The following is a 24,172-nucleotide window of genomic DNA, read 5'->3' as shown; positions in this document are numbered from 1 at the left end:
CCAGAAAATCCTTGCTGTTCCCATGTCCTGAAGTGTTTTTGCTATGTTTTCTTGTAGTAGTTTTAAAGATTCAGGTCTCACATTTAGGTTTTTAATCCACTTTGACTTGATTCTTTTTTTTTTTCCTAAAGATTTATTTATTTATTTGGAAGTCAGAGTTACACAGAGAGGAGAGGCAGAGAGAGAGAGAGAGGTGTCTTCCATCCACTGGTTCACTCCCTAAGTGGCCACAACGGCCGGAGCTGTGCCGATCAGAAGCCAGGAGCCAGGAGCTTCTTCTGGGTCTCCCACGTTGGAGCAGGGGCCCAAGGACTTGGGGCATCTTCTACTGCTTTCCCAGGCCATAGCAGAGAGCTGGATTGGAAGTGGACCAGCTGGGACTCAAACCAGTGCCCATATGGCATGCTGGCACTGCAGGCGGTGGCTTTACCCACTACACCACAGCGCTGGCCCCGACTTGATTCTTGTACATGGTGAGAGATAGGGATCTAGTTTTACTTTTCTGTATATGGCTATCTAATTTTCCCATTACTATTTATTAAAAAGACCATCCTTTTTCCAATGCATGTTCTCAGCACCTGTGTCGGAGACTAATTGACTGTAGTTGTGTAGGTTTACTTCTAGGGTTTCTATTCTACTCCATTGGTATTTGGATCTGTTTTTTGCCAATACCATGTTTCAATTACTGTAGCTTTGTAATCTGTTCTAAAGTCAGATAGTGGAGTGCCTTCTGCTTTGTCCTTTTTATTAAAGATTGCTTTGGCTATTTGGGGTCTTTGGAACTAGAACCGGTGCCCATATGGGATGCTGGCACTGCAGGCAGCAGCTTTACCCACTATGCCATAGCACTGACGCCCAGATAATTGACTATTGGTGTTTAACAGTGCTACTGATTTTGGTATATTGACTGTATCCAGAACTTTGCTGAATTCTTTCACTCTAGCAGCTTTTTGGTGGAGTCTTCAGAGCTTTTTTTTTTGTCTTTTTTGACAGAGTGGACAGTGAGAGAGAGAGAAAGGTCTTCCTTTTCCGTTGGTTCACCCCTTCAATGGCCGCTTCAGCCGGTGCACCATGCTGATCCGAAGCCTGGAGCCAGGTGCCTCTCCTGGTCTCCCATGTAGGTGCAGGACCCAAGCACTCGCACCATCCTCCACTGCACTCCTGGGCCACAGCATAGAGCTGGAGTGGAAGAGGAGCAACCGGGACAGAATCCGGCATCCCAACTGGGACTAGAACCCGGGGTGCCGGCGCTGCAGGCGGAGGATTAGCCTAGTGAGCCGTGGTGCTGGCCCAGAGCTTTTCATTTAAGATTTATTTATTTATGGGGCCGGCACCGTGGCTCACCTGGTTAATCCTCCACCTGCAGTGCCAGCATCCCATATGGGTGCCTGTTCTAGTCCCGGCTGCTCCTCTTCCAATCCAGTTCTCTGCTGTGGCCTGGGAAAGCAGTAGAGGATGGCCCGAGTACTTGAGCCCCTGTCCCTGCATGGGAGACCTGAGAGAGGCTCCTGGCTTCAGATCAGTGCAACTCTGGCCATTGTGGCCATTTGGGGAAGTAAACCAACAGAAGGAAGACCTTTCTTTCTGTCTCTCTCTCTCACTGTCTGTAACTCTACTTCTCAAATAAATAAAATCTTTAACAAATAAAAATATTTATTTATTTATTATTTGAAAGATAGAGTTACATATGGAGAGGGAGAGACAGAGATTGATTGATTGATCTTCCATCCATTGGTTCACTCTCCAGATGGCCAGGTTCACTCTCCAGATGGCCACAACAGCCTGGGCTCTGCCAGGGCAAAGCCAGGAGCCTGGAAGCCCATCCAGGTCTCCCATGTGGTTGGCAGGGGCCCCGGTATTCAGGCGTCTTCTGCTTTCCCAGGTGAAATACTAGGGAGGTGGATGGGAAGTAGGCAGCTGAGACTTGAACTGATGCGGGCATTGCAGATGGTCTTAGCCCTCCATACCCTGATGCTGGCTCCATGGAGGTTTTCTATGGGTAAGGTCATGTCATCTGTAAATAGTGACAGTGGAGTCCCTTCTCTCTAGTTTAGATTCCTTTTGTTTCTTTCTCTTGCCTGATCACGGTAACTAGGATCTCCAGTATTATGTTAAATAGGAGTGGTAGAAATGGATATCCTTGTCTTGTGAGCATCCTTTTCCCTGTTCAGTATGATGTTAGCTGCTGACTTGTTATATATGGTCTTCATTATACTGAGGTGTGTTCCTTCTGTACTGAGTTTGTTCAGTTTTATCTTGAAGGCATGTTGGCTTTTATTATTTGCCTTTTGTTGATCATATGATTTTTGCCCTTCATTCTGTTAATGTGGTATATTATGTTTGTTGATTTGCATGTGTTGAACCCTGGAATCCCTGGAATGACTAGATCATGGTCAGAAGATCTATTGAATGTGCCGTTTCATACGCTCTCCTACTATTTTTTTGAGGATTTTTGCATCTGTATTTACCAAGGATATTGATTTGTAGCGTGTGTGTGTGTTCTTGCCTGGTTTTTGTTTCAAGGTAATGCTGGCCTCATAGAATGAATTTGGAAGGATTCCTTCCTCTTTTATTTTTGGTAATAATTTCAGAATGATTGGCATTTTTCTTCTTTAAAAGTTCGGTAGAAGGGGATCGGGGTGTGGTGCAGTGGGTTAAACTGCTGCTTCCAACGATGCTCAAGTGCAGCCCTGCTTCTGATTGAGCTTTCTCCTGGGAAAGCTGGCCCAAGTATGTGGGCTCCTCGCCACATGGGAGACCTGGATGGAGTTCTGGGCTCCTGACTTCAGCCTAGAGCAGCTCCAGCCATTACGGCCATTTGGAGAGTGAAGCATATCAGTGGCTGGAAGGTCTCACCCCTTCCTGGCCCACCCCCAACTCTGCCTTCCAAGTAAGTAAGTAAGTAAAGAAAATAAATCTTCAGGCCAGCGCTGTGGTGCAGCAGGTTAACGCCCTGGCCTGAAGCACCGGCATCCCATATGGGCACTGGTTCGACACTCGGCTGCTCCACTTCCCATCCAGTTTTCTGCTCTGGCCTGGAAAGCAATAGATGATGGCCCAAGTCTTGGGACCTTGCACCTGTGTGGGACACCTGGAAGAAGCTCCTGGCTCCTGGCTTTGGATTGCACAGCTCTGGCTGTTGCAGCCAGTTGGGAAGTGAACCATCGGATGGGAGACCTCTCTCTCTCTCTTTCTCTGCCTCTCCTCTCTCTGTGTAGCCCTGACTTTGAATTAAAAATAAATAAATCTTAGAAAAAAAAAGAAATAAATCTTAAAAAACAGTTTGGTGTAATTCAACAGTAAAGCCAGTTGACTTTGATGGGAGTTTTTTCTTTCCTTTTTTTTTTTAATGACAGATTCAATCTCAGTACTTAAGACTGGTCTGTGTAGGTATTCTCTTTCCTTGTGATTCAGTTTTGATAAGGCATATGTGTCTGAGAATTTGTCCATTTCTTCAAAATTAATGGATTTGTTCATATAACTTCATAGTAATCTTTAATAATGCCTTATATTTCTGTAGTGTCAATCATAATGTCTCTTTTCTTCTGTCTGATTCTATGTGTTTAAATCCTTTCTTTTTTCTTAGTCTCACTAAGAATTCATCAACTTTTTTTGTATTTTCAAAGAACCAGCTCTTTGCTTCATTGATCCTATTTTTGTGTGTTGTTTTTTGGTCTCTGTGTCATTTATTTGTGTTCTGAGTTTTGTTGTTTGTATCAGTCTATCAGTTTTGGGTTTGGTTTGTTTTTGTTTTTCTTTCTAGTTCCTTGAGGTGCAGTAGTAAGTTCTTTGTGACTTCACCCCCTTTTTTTCTTTTTTAATGCAGGCATTGGTTACTACAGACTTCCCTCTTACTGCTGCTTTTGTTGTATCCCATAGGTTTTGGTATACTGTGTTTCCATTTTCTTTCATGTGAAGAAATTTTTTAGCTTCTTCCTTGATATCTTCTTCGATCTGTTGGTTGTTCAGGAGTAAGTTATTTCATTTCCATGTATTTGTGTAGTGTCCGAAGTTCTTCTTGTTAGTGATTTTTGGTTTATTGCACTGTGGTCAGAAGAAATACTCCATATGATTTCTTTTAAATTCATTGAGACTTGTTTTGTGAGCTGCCATATGATTTGTCCTAGGAAATGTTATGTGTGCCGTTGAGAAGAATGTGCATTCTGTACTTGCTGGATGGAAAGTTGTGTAGCTGTCTGTTAGGTCCAGCTTGTCTAGGTGCTACTTGACTTTCCTGTTTCTTTCCTGCCTGGGTATCTGCACATTTGAAAGTGGGGTGTTAAAGCGCACTATTGTTTCCTATTGGAGTCTGTATCTCTCTTTAGGTCTGTTAATATTTGCTTTGTATGTTTGTGTGCGCCAGGATTGGGTGCGTGTGTATTTATAAGCATGGCTCCTTTTTCTCTGTTCGGCCCTTTATCAGTGTACAGTGACCTTCCCGGTCTCTTTTTACTGCTTTTAATTTAAAATCTACTTCTGCTTTATTTTGGGTTCCATTTTCATGGAATATCTTTTTTTTAAAAGATTTATTTATTTTACTTGAAAGGGTTACACAGAGAGAGGAGAGGCAGAGAAAGAGAGGTCTTCATCCACTGGTTCATTACCAGTTGGCCGCAACTGCCAGAACTGCTCCGATCCAAAGCCAGGAGCCAGGAGCTTCTTCTGGGTCTCCCACGTGGGTGCAGGGGCCCAAGGACTTGGGTCATCTTCTGCTGCTTTCCCAGGCCACAGCAGAGAGCTGGACTGGAAGTGTAGCAGCCAGGACTCGAATCGGTGCCCATATGGGATGCTGGCACTGCAGGCAGCAGCTTGACCTGCTATGCCACAGTGCAGCCCCTTTATGAAATATCTTATTCTATCCTTTCACTTTCTTTCTTTCTTTTTTTTTTTTTTTATTTTTTTGACAGGCAGAGTGGACAGTGAGAGAGAGAGAGAGAGAGAAAGGTCTTCCTTTGCCGTTGGTTCACCCTCCAGTGGCTGCCAGGGCCAGCACGCTGTGGCCGGTGCACCGCGCTGATCCGATGGCAGGAGCCAGGTACTTATCCTGGTCTCCCATGGGGTGCAGGGCCCAAGGACTTGGGCCAGCCTCCACTGCACTTCCATGGCCACAGCAGAGAGCTGGGCTGGAAGAGGGGCAACTGGGACAGAATCCAGCACCCCGACCAGGACTAGAACCCGGTGTGCCAGCGCCGCAAGGCGGAGGATTAGCCTAGTGAGCTGCGGCGCCGGCCGATTCACTTTCAATATATGTATATGTATCCTTAAAGATGAAGTGAGTTTCTTTAAGCATCATAAGGTTGAGTCCAATTTTAAAATCTATTTGGCCACTCAGTATCTTAATTGGAGAATTTAGTCCATTGACATTTTAAGGTAATTATTGTTAGGTAAAGTCTTAGTTTTGCCATTTGATACTTGTTTTATATTTTATTGTTGTTTCTTTTTTTTCTCCCTCTCCTGCAATCTTCATTTATAGAAAAGTTACTTATTATTTTTGGCAAGACTGTTATAGATTCTACTTTGTGGTCATCATGAAGCTTACAAAAACCTTCTTTTGGGTATAACCAGCTATCTTGAAATGGGAAAAACATTGTTTATAAACATAGGGAAATAGAGAATCAAAAAACAAAGAGAAAAATCGTAGCAAAGAACTCTAGGTTTGTCTTCCAGTCCTCTCCATGTTTCGAACTTTAGATTTTCCACTTGATCTCTTTCAGTATTACCTATCTCTTAGCATTACAGTGCAGTGATTATAATGTTTTTAAAAAATATTTATTTATTTATTTGAAAGGTACAGTTAGACAGCAAGAGGTCAACTTACATCCACTGGTTCACTCCCCAAATGGCCGCATTGGCTGGAACTTGGCTGATCCAAAGCCAGGAACCTTTCCCAGGCATAGCAGGGAGCCGGACAGAGCAGCTGGGACTGAACCAGTGCCCATGTTGGGTGCCAGCACTGCAGGCGGCGGCTTTACCCATTATGCCACAGCGCTGGCCTTGTGATTTAAATTTTTTAAAGTCTCCACGGTAAAGACACACACCATGTTTGCGGAGTCAAAGCATTCTGCGTTTGTTTACTCTACCAGTGAGTTTTCCGCCTTCTGATGTCCTCTTCCCGCTTGTTAGTGTCTCCTTTAGTCTGAGGAGCTCTCTGCAGCATTTCTCTAACACAGGTCTGGGGGTGCTAAGGTCTCACATCTTTTGTCCGGGCAAACAGTGTTCTGGCTGGCAGTTTTCTCCCCCTTGGGTGCTGTCACAGTCGTCCCCATGCCCCCGACCTGTAAGTGCTCCGCCAAGGAGTCTGCAGTGGGATCCCTTTGTGTGTTATTTGCGTCTTTTCTCGGGCAGCCCTGGAATCATCTGTTTGTGTTTAACCACAGGGAACTTGATTATGTCTTAGGGTAGACTTGGTTGGGTTAAATCTGATGGGTGATCTTTGATCTTCCTGCTTGGATACTTGTTTGCTTCTCTGTGTTTGGGAAGTGTTCTGTCATTATCTCTTTGAATATGCTTTCTACCCCTTTGCTAGTCTCAAATCACTCCTGAACCCCAATAATGTGCATATGTGCTCTTTTCACCCCACATTTCCTGTATGCTGTCTCCATTCCTCTTGATTCTCTTTTCTTTTGTGTCCTGTGACTGTGTATTTTCAGATCGCCTGGCCTGGAGCTCACTGATTCTCTGTTTGACCTATTTGGCCATTGATGCCTTTTATCATGTTTTTAATTTCACTTAGTGTACTTTTCAATGGAAGAGTTTCTGCCTGGTTTTGTTTAATTACTTCCATCTCTCCATCAGCTCTCTGTTAGAATGTTGAATTCTTTCTCTATATTCTCTTGAATTTCATTGAGTTTCTTTAAAACAGCTTTCTGGAGATCTTCATCTAAGCCTTCGGAAGTTTCAGTTCCTGGTGGTTTGTTTCTAACGCCTTGTTTGCCTTCTGAGTAAAATCATGGCTTCCTGGGAGTTCCAGATGCTTCTTGGTGTAGCACATTGTGCATTGACGGCTTAGGTGTGGTCATCTATCTGCTTTTGTGGCTTGCTTTCTAGAAATCCTAAGCCATCTGTTCCTTTCTCTGAGCCTATAGATACTTCTGTCTCAACACTAGATAGCACCCTAAGTTGTGGTTTGTTCCAGGCCCACCGTTGATATGTTTTTACTGATTTATAATTCCCCCCAATCTCAGATTTTTCCAAAATCTGCAGTTGATGGGCAGAGGCCTCAAAGGGAGTAGTCTGTCCTGTACGCCTTTTCCTGGCCTACGGAGGGCTCAGACTCCTTGTTCTGTGTCCACCAACACCACGATGCTAGAACATTTCCAGAGCCCTAAGCCTACCAGCGACCAGTGCAGCTTGCCGGTAGGGCTGGGGCTCAGCCTGCCGTGGGCTCTCTGCTGCTGAGGTGGGCTCACTGCCCGACACCGCACCCGTCAGCCACTGGTGCTGTTGGCTGGAGTGTAGGACTGCTCAGCCAGGACCATGGAACAGCATCTGTCATGAGGGTCTCTGCAGGCACCGTCCTGGGTGCAGGGACCAATAGGAATGTGCTCTGTGCTGAGTTTAATCACCTTAATGCTGAGTCCCCAAACACTCCTCCAGTTCTTTGCTTTTTGCCCGAGGTGGTGGGGATGGGGTAGATGATAGAGGCAGCCCCTCAACTCTTCAGGCAGGCCCTAGGGTAGTTCATCCTTGGGCCTCACAGTCACCAGGCCCACAAGAGGCTGGTACTGATACACACCAGAAAAGTCTGTGTCGCCGAGGTCAAGGTCTCTGCCTGATCCTGGGGCCGGTCCTGGCCTTGGGACTAAACCTGTTAAGACCTGCTCAGTATTGGGTCCCAAGACAGAGTTTCATGGCCCCTTCCTGTCTGCCCTAGGCTGGTCACCCGTGGGTCCCAGTCACAGATCCCTACGAAGTCCTGGGGATGACCACCAAGCCCACCAGAGGCCAGCAGTAACAGCCCAACACGAGTAGACTCCCCAGAGCTCAGGTCTCCAGCCGATGGCAGGCGATTCTAGAGGCTCGGTCTGGGAACACTGGCCCGGTCCAAGGCCGGAGATATCTGGGTCTTATCAGGTCCTGGGTCTTAGCATGGTAGGCCCAGCTCTGAGCTCCCTTTCCTGGCCTCTCTGTGTAACTGGAGTTTTTCTTTCTGCCAATCATTGAGGAAGCAGTGGCGATGGCTACCTGGCTGTGGAGAAATCCAAATATTCATTCCACAGGTTTGGGCCGGGGTGCTGGGGCAGGGTGCTGAGTGCAATTGGAGTTTTTGCAGTGTGCCTGGTAGTGGGATTCAATCCACTGTCTCTCTCTGCCAAGAGGGATGGTTACTCCACGTCCTGCTCCGTGGAGCCAAGGGAGGGCGATGCAGACAACCCTTTCTTCCTGTAATGTGACTCATAACAAGATGAGATGCTGCGGTCTCTGAGCTGGCTTCGCTGTGAAGGGGACCTGCTGTGTCTGTAGCTGTTCACGTTGCTGTCTCTGCAGGAAGGTGGTTATGGAGCGCCTTACTCAGCTGCCATCTTGGTTTCTCATCTCCCTATTTAAACTTAAATGAATTAAAATATTTTTAAAATACAGATCTTCAGTGGAGCTAGGCTCATTTCTTGTGCTTGAGGCTGCCTGACTGGACGAGTATATATAAAACATTTGCTTCCTAATGGAAGTTGAGCTGGCCAGCATTGATCTGGAAAGGAGTCTAGGAGGGAGGACTTCAGGAGTATGACTTGTAGTCAGCTGGCCGTCAGAGGAACTTGGAAGTCTATAGTAGCTTCCATTGTTTAAAGTGGAGAAAGACTGAAAATAACTTCAGAAATTAGAAAAAGAAAATAGAAGAATAAAATAAAGCCAAAAGGAAGAGAAAAGAATTAATAACAATAAATGCCAAAAATAGTGAAAAAGAAAACAAAATGATTCTATATAAGCTATAACTGTTGAAATAAATATATGTATTTATTAGTTACCATATTGAGATGGTATTCCAGATGAATTGTGCAAATTATTATGTTTTTAAAAAAAGTTGTATGTGAGCTGGCATTGTGGCACAGTGGGTTAAGCTGCTGCCTGTAATACCGGCATACCATGTGGGCAGCTGGTTTGAGTCCCAGTTTCTCCATTACCAGTCCAACTCCCTGCTGAGGTACCCAGGAGGGCAGCAGATCATGGCCCAAGTCCTTGGGCCCCTACACTCACATGGGAGACCTAGACGGAGTTCCAGGCTCCTTACTTCAGCCTGGTCCAGCCTCGGCCATTGTGACCATTTGGGAAATGAACCAGCAGATGGAAGATTGTGTGTGTGTGTGTGTGTGTGTGTATGTCCATCCCTCTCTCTGTAACTCTGCCTCTCAAATAAATAAATAAATCTTTTTAAAAATAGATTGTGGTTTTGTTATTCCAGTGAACATTAGGAAGCTTTTGAATTAATTTTTCCGCAGCTAGTCTAATCTTGAAAACCAGTAGTTGGTATAGGTAGTTTAAAAAAAAACCTAGGAATTTAATTGCAAAAATTCTAAATATCTATTCATTAAATTACATGCTAATAGAAGAATAATATTTTCCCAGAATGAGTTCACAGTAGGATACCTACCAGCATGATGTGTTATGCCAATTGTTTAAAGGAGAAAAGCCTTATGATTCTATTAGTAGAGGCTGAAGAGGCATTTGATACAATGATTAAAACTTTTTAGTATAATAAGAATTATGGTGAAACCACCCCAATTATGGGAATAATAGTAGTATCTGCTGCACGTAATGCAAATGTGAGGATTTAATACCTTACTATACGTAAACATATTTAGAACCATGTCTGGTGCTTAGAAACTATTCAGCGTTAGCTGTTTTTGTTACTTAAATGTGATACAGTTGGTTTTTAGGAAATGGCAGATATCTCATTGAGTGGTGGAACATCTCGATTAAAATTATGGACAAGGCATTGTTGTGTGTTCTTACTGTCACCAAAGCTCGGTCTCTGTCCCTGTTACCATACCAAAACAACAAGGACAAGGTTTGAGGGTAAGAGAGAGAGAAAGCTTAACCTGTCAGTAGGCTTCCGAATCTGAAGAACTCCTGCCTTGCGTCCTGAGGCCAGTTTGGGGTTTTTATTGAGGCTGCAGGGAGGGAGTCCCGGTTTCCCAGAACATTCAGGAGCAGGAGCAGACCTTTGGGGGAGCTCTGATAAAGGTCCAGAGCAGTCAGCCGTGTCCCACGCTCCGGCTGCCTGTAAGAGAAATCCAGAAAAGAATGAAAGCATTCTTGTGGCCCGGGTGAACGGCAAAGCCAGCGAGTCAGCCTCGAAGTGTAGCACCATGTGGGGCTTTCTAACAGTGACCAGGAAGGCATCACGTGGCTAGAATGAGAGTAGCTCACTGGGGGAACGTGCTGCCATGCGTCTGATAATGACAGGAACCACCTCCTGCCGTGTGTACCTGCTTATATTACTGCTCTAACTTAGTATCATCTTTTGAGGTTGCTTGATTTCTTTAAATGCATTGAAATTGTAAAATGAAATAACTACTCTAAATGCTGCAAATGGAGATAAAAGATTTTAATTTGCAAATAATTATGATTGTATACCTAGGAAATCCAGAGACTACCCAAAACCTGTTCCAAGTAGTGAGTGTATTGGTCAGTGTGAATATAAGATAAATTCAAAGAGTCACCAGTTATTCCTTGTTGAAATAAGTAGTTAGAAATGTGAAAGAAAGTGAGAGTTCCTGGGTTCAGTTCTCAGATCCGTTCCAGTTCCCGCTTCCTGCTAACGTGTACCCAGGGAAGCCACAGGAACTCACTTCCCCGGCGCCCATGGAAGACACTCGACTGGGATCTGGGCACCTGGCTTCAGACTGGCCCAGCCTCTGCTGTTGCAGGCAGTTTGGGAGTGAACCAATGGATGAGCCATCTCTTTCAGTCTAGCTCTGTGTCTCAAATAAATAAAAACTGGAAAAAAGAAAAGCAGAAAGAAAAAATCCTGTAAAGATGCAAATAAGTTCTTTAGAAACTTTTTTTCATCATTTATGAGAGAGAGAGCGCGCACACGCGTGCGCACTCCCATCTGCTGGTTAACTCTCTAAATGCCCGCAATGGTTGGTTTTGAAGCTGGGAGTCAGGAACCCCATCCAAGTCTGCCCCGTGGGTGGGTGGCACCCACTGCTTCCCAGGGTCTGCGCTGGTTGGAAGCTGGAAGCCGGAGGGGAGTGGGTATTGGACCGAGGCACTACAACATGTGATGTGAACCTCTTAACTAGCATCTTTAACTGCTGGGCCAAATGTCCTCCCCTCCCAGATAAATGTAAATTCTGTGCCAAGAATATGATTCTATCCTTAAAGCAGAGTTTAAGTGAAGTCAAACCAGATCTCAGTAAAAATTGTCAGTCTTTCTGAAATTAACATGTGAAATTAATTCTTGTTAGCAAAGTAGTGTATCATTTGAAGAAATGAGATGCTTTTAAAGTTTACATGGAAAACATTTTTCTAAGTATGTCCAAGAAAGCATACTGTACATTTAATCCTATTTTTACACTTGATCTTAGCTACCAGGCCGAAAAGCGATACTTAATACTGTTTTTAACAGTCCCTCCTCCTCTTCTCTACTGCAGGCATGCCTTTGTATGGAAAAGAGTAAGGAAAGAAAAGACCTATTTGGATGGATTTTTCCCATGGAATTTTAGTGGAGGGGGGAATTCATGGGGAGCTGCAGAGATGCTTAGACAGTATTTCTTCATATATTTCTGACTGACTTGTTATAAGGATCTTTAATTGATCTAATATTGAAAATTTAATAGAAAAAAAGTTTAGTGGTTTTTCATCCAAAAATTGTAGTCCTGTTTTAGTTCAACTAAAGAGCAAAAGCATAATATTGATTGACATAGATTCTTAAAATTCCTCAGATTTTTTCTTACACATATGAAGAAACCGAGTTCCGGTTTCCTGAACTTTGATGCTTTCTACAAAGGCAAGATTACTTTTTAACTAAAAGATGCTGAAAAGAATTCTCTCTCTTCTCTCTCTCTTTTTTTCCTCTCTGTCTCTCAAAGGTATGCAACCACTCATGTATTCGGTTCAGGAAGCATTAAATGCCAGACCATGGTGGATTCGCATGGGGACTGACATTTGTTACTATAAGTAAGTATGCAAAGAATAATAGGATTTCAACTTACAGAGAGGGGATAGTGCCTTCATTCTATTTCAGTGTAAAGATAAAAATAGAGTTATTGCACTCGTCAAGTTGTGATGTTAGACCTTTGCAATTTTAAGGAGTCCTTTAGAATTTGAGGTCCACTTAGGAAGTATAGAAGGGTACTTCAGAAAGTCTTTTTAATAAAATAAGTTTATTTTGATGCATAAAAATATTGATAACTGTGTGTAGTTTTGTCATAAAACATATTCCTGTGAAGTTTTTGAGGTCCCCTCACATATAATAGAAATGAAACATGTGTGTAGACAGAGCTAGGCCCAAACCTTGTCTCTGCTACTAAATATGTTTAACCTAGCTTTAAACCGAAAATGTCATTGAATAAAACTGAAGTTAGGAATTACAGCTGGTAATTTACAGTGGCTTTTTGTTCCTGTGATATCTATTAAAATTCTTACCTTTTCCCTTCCTGTATTTACAAATGTTTACTTCACCTTGATTTCCAAAATATTTTAATTGGAGATGTGTCCCACAGGTACGTTACGTCAGCTTACACAGTGCGATTTTTACTTCAACCAGGTGATGTGCTCAGCAAGTGAGAAATAAATGCTAGAAATCATTTATTGCTTCTGTGGAAAAACTGAATTATTCTCCAACTCCACTTCTAGATAATTCGGGATTCTCGTCTCTCTTGCTTCCCAGTTTTACCTGTTACTGCATGTGACGTGTCCAGACATGTTCCACTGCTGAATCCACTGAACATCCCCTTTTCTTCTCTCTTGTGGTCTCAGTCCTGGTGTTTCCAGAGTGGATTTTGACTTTTTATGTTGTGCTTAGCTAACACTAGTGTCCTTTATTTTTTAGCATTGTCAGTTAGCAGACTTTAAAAATTGAACTGTTGTTAACAGTTTATGGCATGGCTTTGGAAAAATCTCGTTCTTAAGTGCTGTTACTTTTAGGGAAAAATATTCTTTGATATTTATCTCAGTAAAGTCCCCCAACCCCTAGCCTGACTTTTCTTAGCAAAATAAATAGCAAATAAGTGAGGAATAGAGATAGAGTAATTCATCTGTACCTGGGAGTATCTCATACTCCCCTTGGCTCATAGGGAAATACTCTTTGATCTTGTTCTCATTCTGTTAGGTTGGATTGGAGCACTGACAATCCTGGCAGTGCTTGGCTACATTTTGGCAGAGTTATTTAGACCACTAGGGTGAAATGTTTTAAGAATACATTGTTTCTTCGGTGCATCTCTGCTTTTGCACAGTAGTCATCAGTCCATGGATGATTTTCATATTGCAGGTTAACTGGTCATAGCATGGCAGATTGTTCTACGTGAGCGGTGATGGCAAGGCTTTTTCACATGTTTAGTTTTTGTTTTTTTTTTTTTCTCTTGGCGGCTTCCAGATCTGGAATTGAAATCAGTTCAATTCAACATTTATTAACCATTTTCTATGTAGACACTGTTCTGGTTGCTTTTTTAAAGCCTGAACTTCATGTAGCATGGAGTGAAACCTATTTTTTTGCAGTGTGTTACCTTTTCATGTTAGTTAAGTCAATGGGATGCTTGTTTGCCTTTATATGAAACAGAATAAACCTACCTCCCACAAATATATGAAATAATGTGAGTTTTACAGATTTATTGGCTGTACACTGCCATAAGCTACAGTATGGTGATGTGCATACCTTTCCAACTAGGTTTTAAACTTTTTAAGGAAGAGTTGACAAAGAGTGGTTCTTGAATTTGTTGTGTGTGTTTCTTAGTCCTTAGCACTTGCCATTGGACATATACTCTTTAAGTTGATGCAGACTATACCAGTTTGAAAATACCTGAATATTTATGTGCACGAATAAATCACCTTCAGGCCCTGATTTTTCTTCAGTTAAGCTTTAAATGATTCAAGATGATTACAAATTTTGGAAGTAATGTTGGTAAAGATAGCCTCTTTAAATCAGCATATGCTAGTGGTCCTTCAAGTCTGGAAAGTACTTGTAGTTTAAAAACCTTTTTATTATGGATGTTTTCAGGCATTCACACAAGCAGAGGGTCAGAGCAGAAGGCCCCAGGTCATCAGTCCCTCTCAGTAATTATTAGCACATGGGGAGCTTTGTTTTAGCTATACTTTCACCCCTGCTACCACACTGAACCTTAAAGTGGTTTCCAGATAGCGGATTTTATCCATAAATACTCAAAAGTATATCTCTGAAAGATGAAGACCTTTTAAGACAATCTGACTACAGTACCACTATCATACCTCAGAAAAGAAAGTGCCTTGGTATGATGAAATGTCCAATCAGTGTTCAAAATCCCCCAGTTGCCTCAAAAATAGAGTTTTATAGTTGGTTTGTTTCAACCACAATTTCACATAGTTTTTTCTGTTTTTTAAATTGTTCATTTGTCAAAGAAACTGGATTATTCATCATGAAAAATTTTTCACATTTGGATTTTGTAAATTGAATTCCAAGAATGTTAACAAATACGTCTTTTTTTAAAGACTTATTTATTTATTTGAAAGTCCGAGTTAAAGGTAGGGAGAGAGAGAGAGAGAGACAGACAGACAGACAGACGGCGGCGGGGGGAGATATCTTCCATCTGTTGGTTCACTCCCCAGATGGCTAGGGCTGGACCAGACCGAAAAGGAACCAAGGTCTTCCATGTGAGTGTTGGGGCCCAAACAGCTGGGCCATCTTTTCTTTCTTTTCCTAGGATCAGAAGTGGAGTAGCTGGGATACAAACCGGCATCCATACGGGATACTGGTATTGCAGGGGGCTGCCTTGCCTGCCACGCCACAATGCCAGCCCCAACAAATTCTTCTGTCTTGATTAAAGTGGTGCTTCTGGAATCTTAATCAATTTCAGTTTTGGTTTTTGGCAAAAATACTTTGGAGGTTGTGCAGTGAATTCCTATTGTATCACATCAAGAAACAAAATTATCTTTGATAATTTGTGTCTTTGTAATTTTAAGATGATTAATGAATTCGGATATTGTGACCTGATGAGTCCAGTATTGAAATGATCTGTTATTATGTACTTTTCTGTAGCCTTTCATCAGCTGATTGTAGCAGCCATTGCTGCCCATTGCTTAGTTTGGGCAGTATGCGTAGTCATCAAAGAATGGACTTCTGAAATCTTACTGATGTGTCATATTAGGTAGTTCCATTTAGGTAGAAATCCAGGCATGATAAGTAATGTCTTTGACTAGTAATGATTAATTGCTTTGTGAGCACCTGATCTGTTTTTTTCAGTTTATATTTAGATTTTTTTTTTTTTTTTTTTTTTAGTTTTGAAAGGAATTTATTGCTGTTTAGATTCTCAGGGTCACTGCAAATGCATGGTAATTACTACAACACAGTTCTCATCAATTCCCGTGTTAATGTGACATTAATACAAAGAGAACAGATTCCATGTAGCTCATAGATCAAATCTGTTTTTTTATAGGGTATATAAATTAAACTTTTTACAGGTTAGGGTTTCTTTTTTTCTTGCCCTGGGATTCTATTTATTAAAAGAGGCCAGGAAAATTTGAATTTGTGTGGACTAAATAAACATTTTATGCATTTCTATTACAGAAATCACTTCTCAAGAAGTTCAGTTGCCGCAGGCGGGCAAAAGGGAAAATCTTACTATACAATTACATTTACTGTCAACTTCCCGCATAAAGATGATGTTTGCTACTTCGCTTATCATTATCCATATACGTATTCAACTTTACAGGTGAGAACTCTTGAGTTGTATTGTGGCTATTACTGTGTTGAATGCATGTCTGTCAGACAATTGAAGCAAAATTGCTTTTCATTGAATATCGTAATAAAGTACGATTCAGTGTTGAAGATTTTAGAAAACATTATAGTGTTTATTGAAAACGTTAAAGGGAATAAAATGGAAATGTGGTCCTTATTTTTTTTTTTAAGATTTTATTTATTTATTTGAGAGAGTTACAGACAGTGAGAGGGAGAGACAAAGAGAAAGGTCTTCCTTCTGCTGGTTCACTCCCTAGATGGCCGCAATGGCCAGAGCTGCGTGGATCCAAAGCCAGGAGCCAGGAGCTACTTCCAGGTCTCCCACACGGGTATAGGGGCCCAAGGACTTGGGCCATCTTCTACTGTTTTCCCAGGCCATAGTAGAGAGCTGGATAGGAAGAAGAGCAGCTGGGACTTGAATTGGCCCCCGAATGGGATGCCGGCATTGCAGGTGGAGGATTAACCTGTGCCACAGCACAGGTTCCCTGGTCCTTACTTTTAATAGAAAGAAATGTTAAAGAAATTTGATATAACTTTTACTTCCCATTTTTTGTGGAAAGCTATAGGTAAGATCCCATGATTTATAAGTTTTAACTAGGTGAGATTTCTACTTGCCATCAGAAGGGTTAGAGAAGTAAAGATGCAGTGTGGATTTTTCTGTAGGAAATGTTTTCATTACGAGTACTAGATCCAGATTTTCTTAAAATATTGAGTTATAGGAGTTGTTTTGTCAGACTTTTTGGGACTTTTGGATATTTTTATTATAAAAAAGAATCAAACTAAGGCAAGTATATTTGTTAAATGAGCAAATAAGGTAGATTCATTCTGCGAGCAGAGTATCTATCCAGATCGCTGAGGATCATGATAATACGGTCATTTTACTAGGAAAGAATTTGAGCTCTGTGATTAGAAGCAGGCTTGGAGGGGGAGGGGGATGAAAGAAACATAATCTATATAGCAGAAAATAAAGAATGAAGGCTGGGAATACTAAATGTGTCTCAGTAAAGGCTGCAGCCTACACTCTCATCATGTTCGGGTATGTGTCTGTGTATAGTACCATAGCATTAGAATACATGGCACTTGATGACTTAGTTCTGTGGCCCAACTAACTAAAAAAAAGAAAAGACCCAAATCAATAAAATCAGAGATGAAAAAAGGAATGTAAAAACAGACACCACAGAATTAGAAGCATCAGAAATTACTACAAAGAGTTGTATGCCAGCAAAGAGGGAAATCTATCAGAAATGGATAGATTCCTGGACACATGCAACCTACCTAAATTGAACCATGAAGACATAGAAAACCTAAGCAGACCCATAACTGAGACAGAAATTTAATCAGTAATAAAGGTCCTCCCAAAAAGAAAAGCCCAGGACCAGATGGATTCACTGCTGAATTCTACCAGACATTTAAAGAAGAATTAACTCCAATTCTTCTCAAACTATTCAGAACAATTGAAAAAGAGGGAATCCTCCCAAATTCTTTTTATGAAGCCAGCATCACCTTAATTTCTAAACCAGAAAAAGATGCAGCATTGAAAGAGAATTACAGACCAATATCCCTGATGAACATCAATGCAAAAATCCTCAATAAAATTCTTGCCACTAGAATGCAACAACACATCAGAAAGATCATCCACCCAGACCAAGTGGGATTTATCCCTGGTATGCAGGGATGGTTCAACATACTGGTGTTATCTTTATCATGTATTCTGAGTCCTTCTGCCTTCTTGCAGCCACACTGCCCTGACCTTGGCCAGACATTACCATGTTTCTCTCCTGGAACCCTACCAACCCTGCCTGGTGTTGTCAGATTCATTTTCACCCCTTTCTTTTTCATCTGTATTTTCCTCACACTGCTGCCAGATGGGCTCTTTTATGGAAAATCTTATCATAAATCCTCTGCTTAAAACTCTTAGTGATTGGTCTTGCCCTCTGTATGACATCTGTAATGCTTACCATGGTTCTTTCTGTCCTTTCTCTCCTATTTTTCACATTTTTTGGACATATCCACCTACTGTTTGCACTATTATTCATTTAATGTTTATCTTCAAGCATACTTCAGAATAGGTCATTTCCTAAAATTAGTCCTGATCCTAAGTTAATATACATGGAATAATAAAAAGCTTAATGTGCTTGACTTTTTTTTTTCTAATTTATACCTACAAAGGCATTTCAGAAAATTGATGGAAGGGGCTGGTGCTGTGACGTAGCAGGTAAAGCTGCTGCCTATGATGCTGGCATCCATAGGGGCGCTGGTTCAGGTCCTGGCTGTTCCACTTCCCATCCAGCTCTCTGCTAACATGCCTAGGAGAGCAGCTGAGGATGGCCCAAGTGCTAGGGCTAGGGCCCCTGCACCCGTGTAGGAGACCTGGAAGAAGCTCCTGGCCCCTGGCTTCGAATTGGCCCAGCCCTGGCTATTGCAACCATTTGGAGAGTGAACCAGCAGATGGAGTCTCTCTCTCTCTCTCTGTAACTATGCCTTTCAGATAAATAAAAATAAATCTTAAAAGATGTTGACTTTAAAAAAAAAAAAAAACTTAAAAAATAGATTTAAAAGATAAGTTTTATTTTGGTGTGAACAATTTTGAAATCCCTGTGTATGAAGTTCATAGGAAATGCATGTTATGAAAACGTATGCAGGGATTTAAAAATTGTTTTGCACCAAAATAAATTTATCTCATAGTCCCACTTTCCTTGAATTTTTTGAAGCTCTGTCTTTTTGTGAAGACTATTCACGTATCAGTTATGATAATTCCAGAAGTACATTGACCATGCTTCGGGAAAGACAAGTCTACCAGACTCTTCATTCTGTAGTGGGTTCTCTCTCTGTCTCTCTTACTTTCTTTTTTTTTTTTTTTAAGATTTTATTTATTTATTTATTTGAGAGTTAGAGTTACAGAGAGAGGGAGAGACAGAGAGAAAGATCTTCTATCCTCTAGTTCACTGCCCAAGTGGCCACAATGGGTGGAGCTGGGCTATCCAAAGCCAAGAGCCAGGAGCTTCCTCCAGTCTCTCAAGCGGGTGCAGGGCCCCAAGGACTTGGGCCGTCTTCTACTGCTTTCCCAGGCCACAGCAGAGAGCTGGATCGGAAGAGGAGTAGCCGGGTCTCAAACCAGCACCGGTACTGCAGGTGAAGGCTTAGCCCGCTACACCACAGCGCTGGCCCTGGGTTCTCTGGTTCTTACCCTTGTTCTTTCTGCCCCAGCTATAATGAAGATTTCTGAGGTATTTGCAGTGCCTTTGTTTTGTCTTGCCTTGTGGTCTCGCTCCATGCTCTGTCCTCTGTGCTCATCCTTCAAATCTCAGCTTGTGTGTAACTCTCTGGAAGAGCTGTCCTCACTGCCCAGACCCAGCGAGGCTCCCCCAGCTCACACAGCACGCTGCATTTTCCCCAGGGCACAGGCTCCTTTTGTTCATTGGTGCATCTCCAGTGCCCTGCAGTCCCTGGCAGTTGGTGACCACTGAGTCACTAGTGATTGTATGAATGACCCTAGGTACAAGCTTGAAAACCAGCTAAGTACCTAAAAATAAGGACTTGGGCAATTTTGGTATAGCTATATAATAAAACCATCGAAATTTGTGCACTCAGAAACACTTACTGTGTTTATTGATATTGTGTGACTGTATGTGTATAGTTATGCATGCATAAATTAATAAGTGAAAACATCAGATTATAAGGTCATATATAATCACACTTTTATTTACATACATGGCATTTGTTAGTAGTAATCTAGGTGATGCAGTTGGTAGACATTTAAAATTTTTCATTTTTTTTTTTTTTTTGTATTTGACAGATAGAGTTAGACAGTGAGAGAGAGAGAGAGACAGAGAGAAAGGTCTTCCTTTTTCCGTTGGTTCACCCCCCAAATGGCCGCCACGGCCAGAATTACGCTGATCCGAAGCCAGGAGCCAGGAGCTTCTTCCTGGTCTCCCATGCGGGTGCAGGGGCCCAAGTACTTGGGCCATCCTCCACTGCCCTCCCGGGCTACAGCAGAGAGCCGGACTGGAAGAGGAGCAACCGGGACTAGAACCTGGCACCCATATGAGATGCCGGCGCTGCAGGCAGAGGATTAACCAAGTGAGCCACGGCGCTGGCCCCTCTTTATACTCTTTCACATGTTTTACAGTGAACTTGTATTAACTTTGAAATTGGAAAAATAAGTGGTTAAAAATTTGTGCTACATATCTTTCATCCTTCCTTAGATTGCTGGAACAGCTCTATAGTCACTTTACTCAAAATTCAAAAAATTCTGAAAATCAAGAGCTTTTTTGTAACACACTTGATAGCAAATCCTGACCCACACTGCTGTCAGCTTATTTAGAGTATTCATTACGCTTGGTCTGACTCATCAATATGTTTTAGTGCAGAAAGATTACTGTGTTTATTGCAGGCTGCTGCCCCGACCCAGCTGGTGGTGTTGCATAATTGATGGAGTATACATGGTGTCACCTTTCTCACGTCTCCCAGATGAGGGTGTTTGAACTATGTCTGATCGAGAGGGTTTTGGATAAGGGATTAAGAACCTGATTCACATCTAGTTATTCGGAAATCTGGAAGCATGATCTCTATGTATCAAAGGGAGTTTTAAATAATTGTATACTTTCTTTTATGTTTTATCAAGATGCATCTTCAGAAATTGGAAGCAGCACACAATCCTCAGCAAATCTATTTCCGAAAAGATGTGCTATGTGAAACCCTGTCTGGAAACAGCTGTCCACTGGTGACTATCACGGCCATGCCAGAGTCCAACTATTACGAACATATCTGTCAATTCAGTAAGTCTGTCATCAGTAAAAGTATGTCTTTCTCACTTAGTTTTCTCTGTCCTACGTGTATCGTATAGTGGGAACCACCCAAGAACAAGAATCAAAAAGCATGGGTTCCGGCTTTGATCCTGTAACTGCCGATCCACGGGCCTACCTCCCGGGCCTGGCATCCCTCACCTTGAAGGGGAGGGAGCCGTGTGAGATGTTCTAAGTCCCTTATGATAACGTTGATCTTTTGTTCTTATTTTTGGAAGTCCTACTTGAAGCAGAGTACAAGAAAATATTTTGAGACTTCACATAACAGTATCATTGATTTAAAAACCAGCAGCTGGTTTTATTTGTCAATAAAATAACCAGAAATGTATCGAGTATTTTAAAAGCTAACACTGAATAGTTACTTGTTTTTTCCTGCCATTTATGTTTTAAAAATTGCCTTAGCTGTATAGCTGTGATAATAAAAAGAAGATGTTCCAGTTTTGACAGGAAGGTAAAGTATTTTCAGGAGAAAGAGCGAGCTTTTTTATGTGTGAAAACTTGGCGATCAGCTTTGTAGAACTGTAGTTTACCTAAATGTGTGGTGGAAAATACGCCTTATTGGTGAGTCTTTGAGCAAATGTACTTTTTCCCCCGTGCTTCTTATAGTGAGTATAATATAGGGATAATAGTATATTTTCTCATGACTTGATGAAAAATAATTTTGTACCTTGTTTTCCTAACTGTATAAAATCAGGATTGCATAAAAGAACTGATTTTGTCTGTTGGATTAATCATTGGGAAATAATAAGTGACTTAAGTGCTGTTTGTTGTTTAATGTTCCTGTTATGAGCTCCTTTAGGACATGCTTTATAGTGCAGTACTTGGATGTGGTAGGTGCACAGTGAGTTCTACTATGAATTTATGTTAGAATTCGCAATTGAGTAGAGACATTTCTAAAGCCCCAAAGTTGAAATATCATATGAACTTTTAGTAGCTGTTCATTTTAATTTGAGATTTTATGTGTGCTTTAGGAAATCGCCCTTACATTTTCCTATCTGCTCGGGTACATCCTGGAGAAACTAATGCAAGTTGGGTTATGAAAGGAACATTGGAGTATCTCATGAGTAATAACCCTACTGCTCAAAGCTTACGAGAGTCCTATATTTTTAAAATTGTCCCTATGCTCAATCCAGATGGTGTCATCAATGGAAAGTAAGTTAAGCAATAGTTGTAGAAATTCTGTTGGTTTGTTGTGTCTGTCTTGTATAAAATTGTTGAAGTGATAGTATCCAGATTAATTTGGGAATCAAATTAGTGATTTTTCTGTAATAAATTTATCATCTAAGATAAACTTTTCTAAATATATATATTACTAGTAGCATGGTAAATCAATAAATTTTGTATCCATGAGCATGGGATTTTATAAAGCATCTGTGTCTTAAATATTTTAGAAAAAGCACAGTGTCAGAATATGAGAAAGACTTCTAACACATACTTAAACATTTTTTGTTGTTGTTAATGGTACAATCACAGCGTTTTCTGAGATAGGAAAACTTCTAGAATCTTTCCACTGTTACTGAAGGTTAGTCCCATCTGCTGATGGCTTTTTCATACATGGAAGTGTAGTTTCTGACAGGAGGAATTCTACAGTTCAGAAGTACTGGAATATAATTACTTTTTAAGTGGTGGTGACTTATAATTTATTCTGGCTGTTGGACAAGGTCTCTGGTGCTCCTGGATTTGATTTACTTTAGCTGCCATGAGCATTTCCAAAGAGAACAATACCACATCTTGTTTATTCAATAGAAGTAACATGAATGTTGCTCATTTTTTAGTGAATTACTGAATTTTTTAAAAAAGGAAGTATCTTTTTAGTTAATATGTATGTTACAGTTATGGAACTAGTTTTATGTCTGTTTTTAATACAGAAACATATAAACCAGTCAGAATTCTATTTATATTTCTGTTTCTACCTGATGGTTTGCTTAAGTTTTTGCTTGGTGGCTTTAATATTTAATACCTGGAGATAAGTAAAATGTATTTGAATTTTTACAATAATGTGAATCCTGTTTATCTCATTATTCTTCTCAGAAAGAGGGCTCAGCACTCTTAGAAAACAACTAATGCAGTCAATATAAAGAATGTCGGCATAGCCAATGATTACGATGTAATCAGAATGGAAGATGTGACCATTAATCCATTTCATAAATGGAACAAAACCCCAGAATTGAGACCTTTTTATGTAGTTGGAAAACCTTGATTATAAACCACAGCTTAATGCATGCGACACAAGATCTTGCACGCAGCAAATAGTGGAGTAGCTGTGTACCTGATGAATATAGCATGTATTGGGTAGAGCCCACCACCTACACCTATTGGAAATAGTTAGTGGAATAAAATCATGAAGGGGTCAGAAGTATGTAGAAGATGTACTGTTAGCAGTGTTTTCCATCTCTGTGTTTCTGTGTGTGTAGTCACCGCTGTTCTTTAAGTGGAGAGGATTTAAACCGACAGTGGCAGAGTCCAAACCCAGATTTGCACCCGACAATCTACCACGCTAAAGGGCTGCTGCAGTACCTGGCCGCTGTGAAGCGTTTACCCCTGGTAGGTGGCAGTGTTTGTTCTTACTTAGTCTAATCCATGTTGTTTTTGTTGATCAGTAACTCAGTATTTTGTACGTATTTTCTGTTTAAATGATGTCAAAAGCAATTTACTTAAGATGTCTGTTTATTATCAATTTCTCGTGTAGTCACTTTGGTTTCAGATTAATATACTGTGTTTGTATTACGTTGTCAGGTTGCTTTTCTTTTTGGTCTATGAATGTTGATAATCCCTGGTTATGAATTTTGGGGGTTTAACTTCACTGTTGAACAGTACTAAGGCAATGGTGTATGTCTTCTAAATTCTCACTAGTGCAAACTTAGGAGTATTTCTGGATTCTTTTGTCAGCTCAGATACTGATGTCTCCAGTTCATACATGGGAAATGTGGTACAGGTGTGTTGTGAGACTGTCCTGAACTCTGTAAACAAACACACACACACACACACGTATGTTCCTTGTGTTTTCAGCAGCCTTTCATTAGAATATTCTTTTATCAGTGTTTAAATTACTTCATCTTTCTTTGGGGAAGGTGGAAAAACTTTGCAGAATGGTAAAATTGACATGTGAGTCTGTCCTTTATTCTTCATTTTAAAAATGATGCTCTTAAAAATTGCATTGACACCATACCTCTTTTATGATACTTTTCATGAGAACATTTTTATATTCTTTTAAATTAATAAATGTTTTAGTAGTCTTGAGGCAGTGTTGCCTAGCTGTAGATTTGATTATTTTTTGAGTGATGGAAAGTAGATACAAAAGGTAGAGTGGGACTTGCTGCTTGATGTAGGATCTTCAAAGCATTTAGCAATTCTAGAATTAATTATAAATCCTTTCCAAAACTAGATGTCATTACTTTTATTGGTTCTACTTGTTAAGTAGTGGTTCTGTTACAATAAAACGACGAAGGGACACAGACTTGTTCATTGGCGTGATATTACTTACCTTTCCTTAGCA

The 24,172-nt window shown here is 41.1% G+C and overlaps 1 protein-coding gene across 25 annotated transcripts in view; it reads left to right on the top strand.

Moving 5' to 3' along the window:
- The window catches only part of AGTPBP1 (ATP/GTP binding carboxypeptidase 1), a 182,910-nt gene that overhangs the window by 130,706 nt on the left and 28,032 nt on the right, over window positions 1-24,172 (top strand). For 24 of the 25 annotated variants that reach the window (XM_070049197.2, XM_070049205.2, XM_070049202.2 and 21 more), the window contains 5 exons: window positions 12,033-12,120; window positions 15,701-15,845; window positions 20,496-20,649; window positions 21,648-21,828; window positions 23,091-23,220. In XM_070049197.2, coding sequence (XP_069905298.1) covers window positions 12,033-12,120; window positions 15,701-15,845; window positions 20,496-20,649; window positions 21,648-21,828; window positions 23,091-23,220 — 698 coding nt within the window. The remainder of the gene's footprint in view (window positions 1-12,032; window positions 12,121-15,700; window positions 15,846-20,495; window positions 20,650-21,647; window positions 21,829-23,090; window positions 23,221-24,172) is intronic. The other variant, XR_016222756.1, reaches the window with a different exon arrangement.

Source organism: Oryctolagus cuniculus, chromosome 1 (genome assembly GCF_051225735.1).
Source record: "Oryctolagus cuniculus isolate XC-2025 breed Fujian yellow rabbit chromosome 1, ASM5122573v1, whole genome shotgun sequence".
Taxonomy (NCBI): Eukaryota; Metazoa; Chordata; class Mammalia; order Lagomorpha; family Leporidae; genus Oryctolagus; species Oryctolagus cuniculus.
The sequence above is the reverse complement of the archived record's forward strand: the minus strand, read 5'-3'. Positions and strand labels throughout refer to the sequence as shown.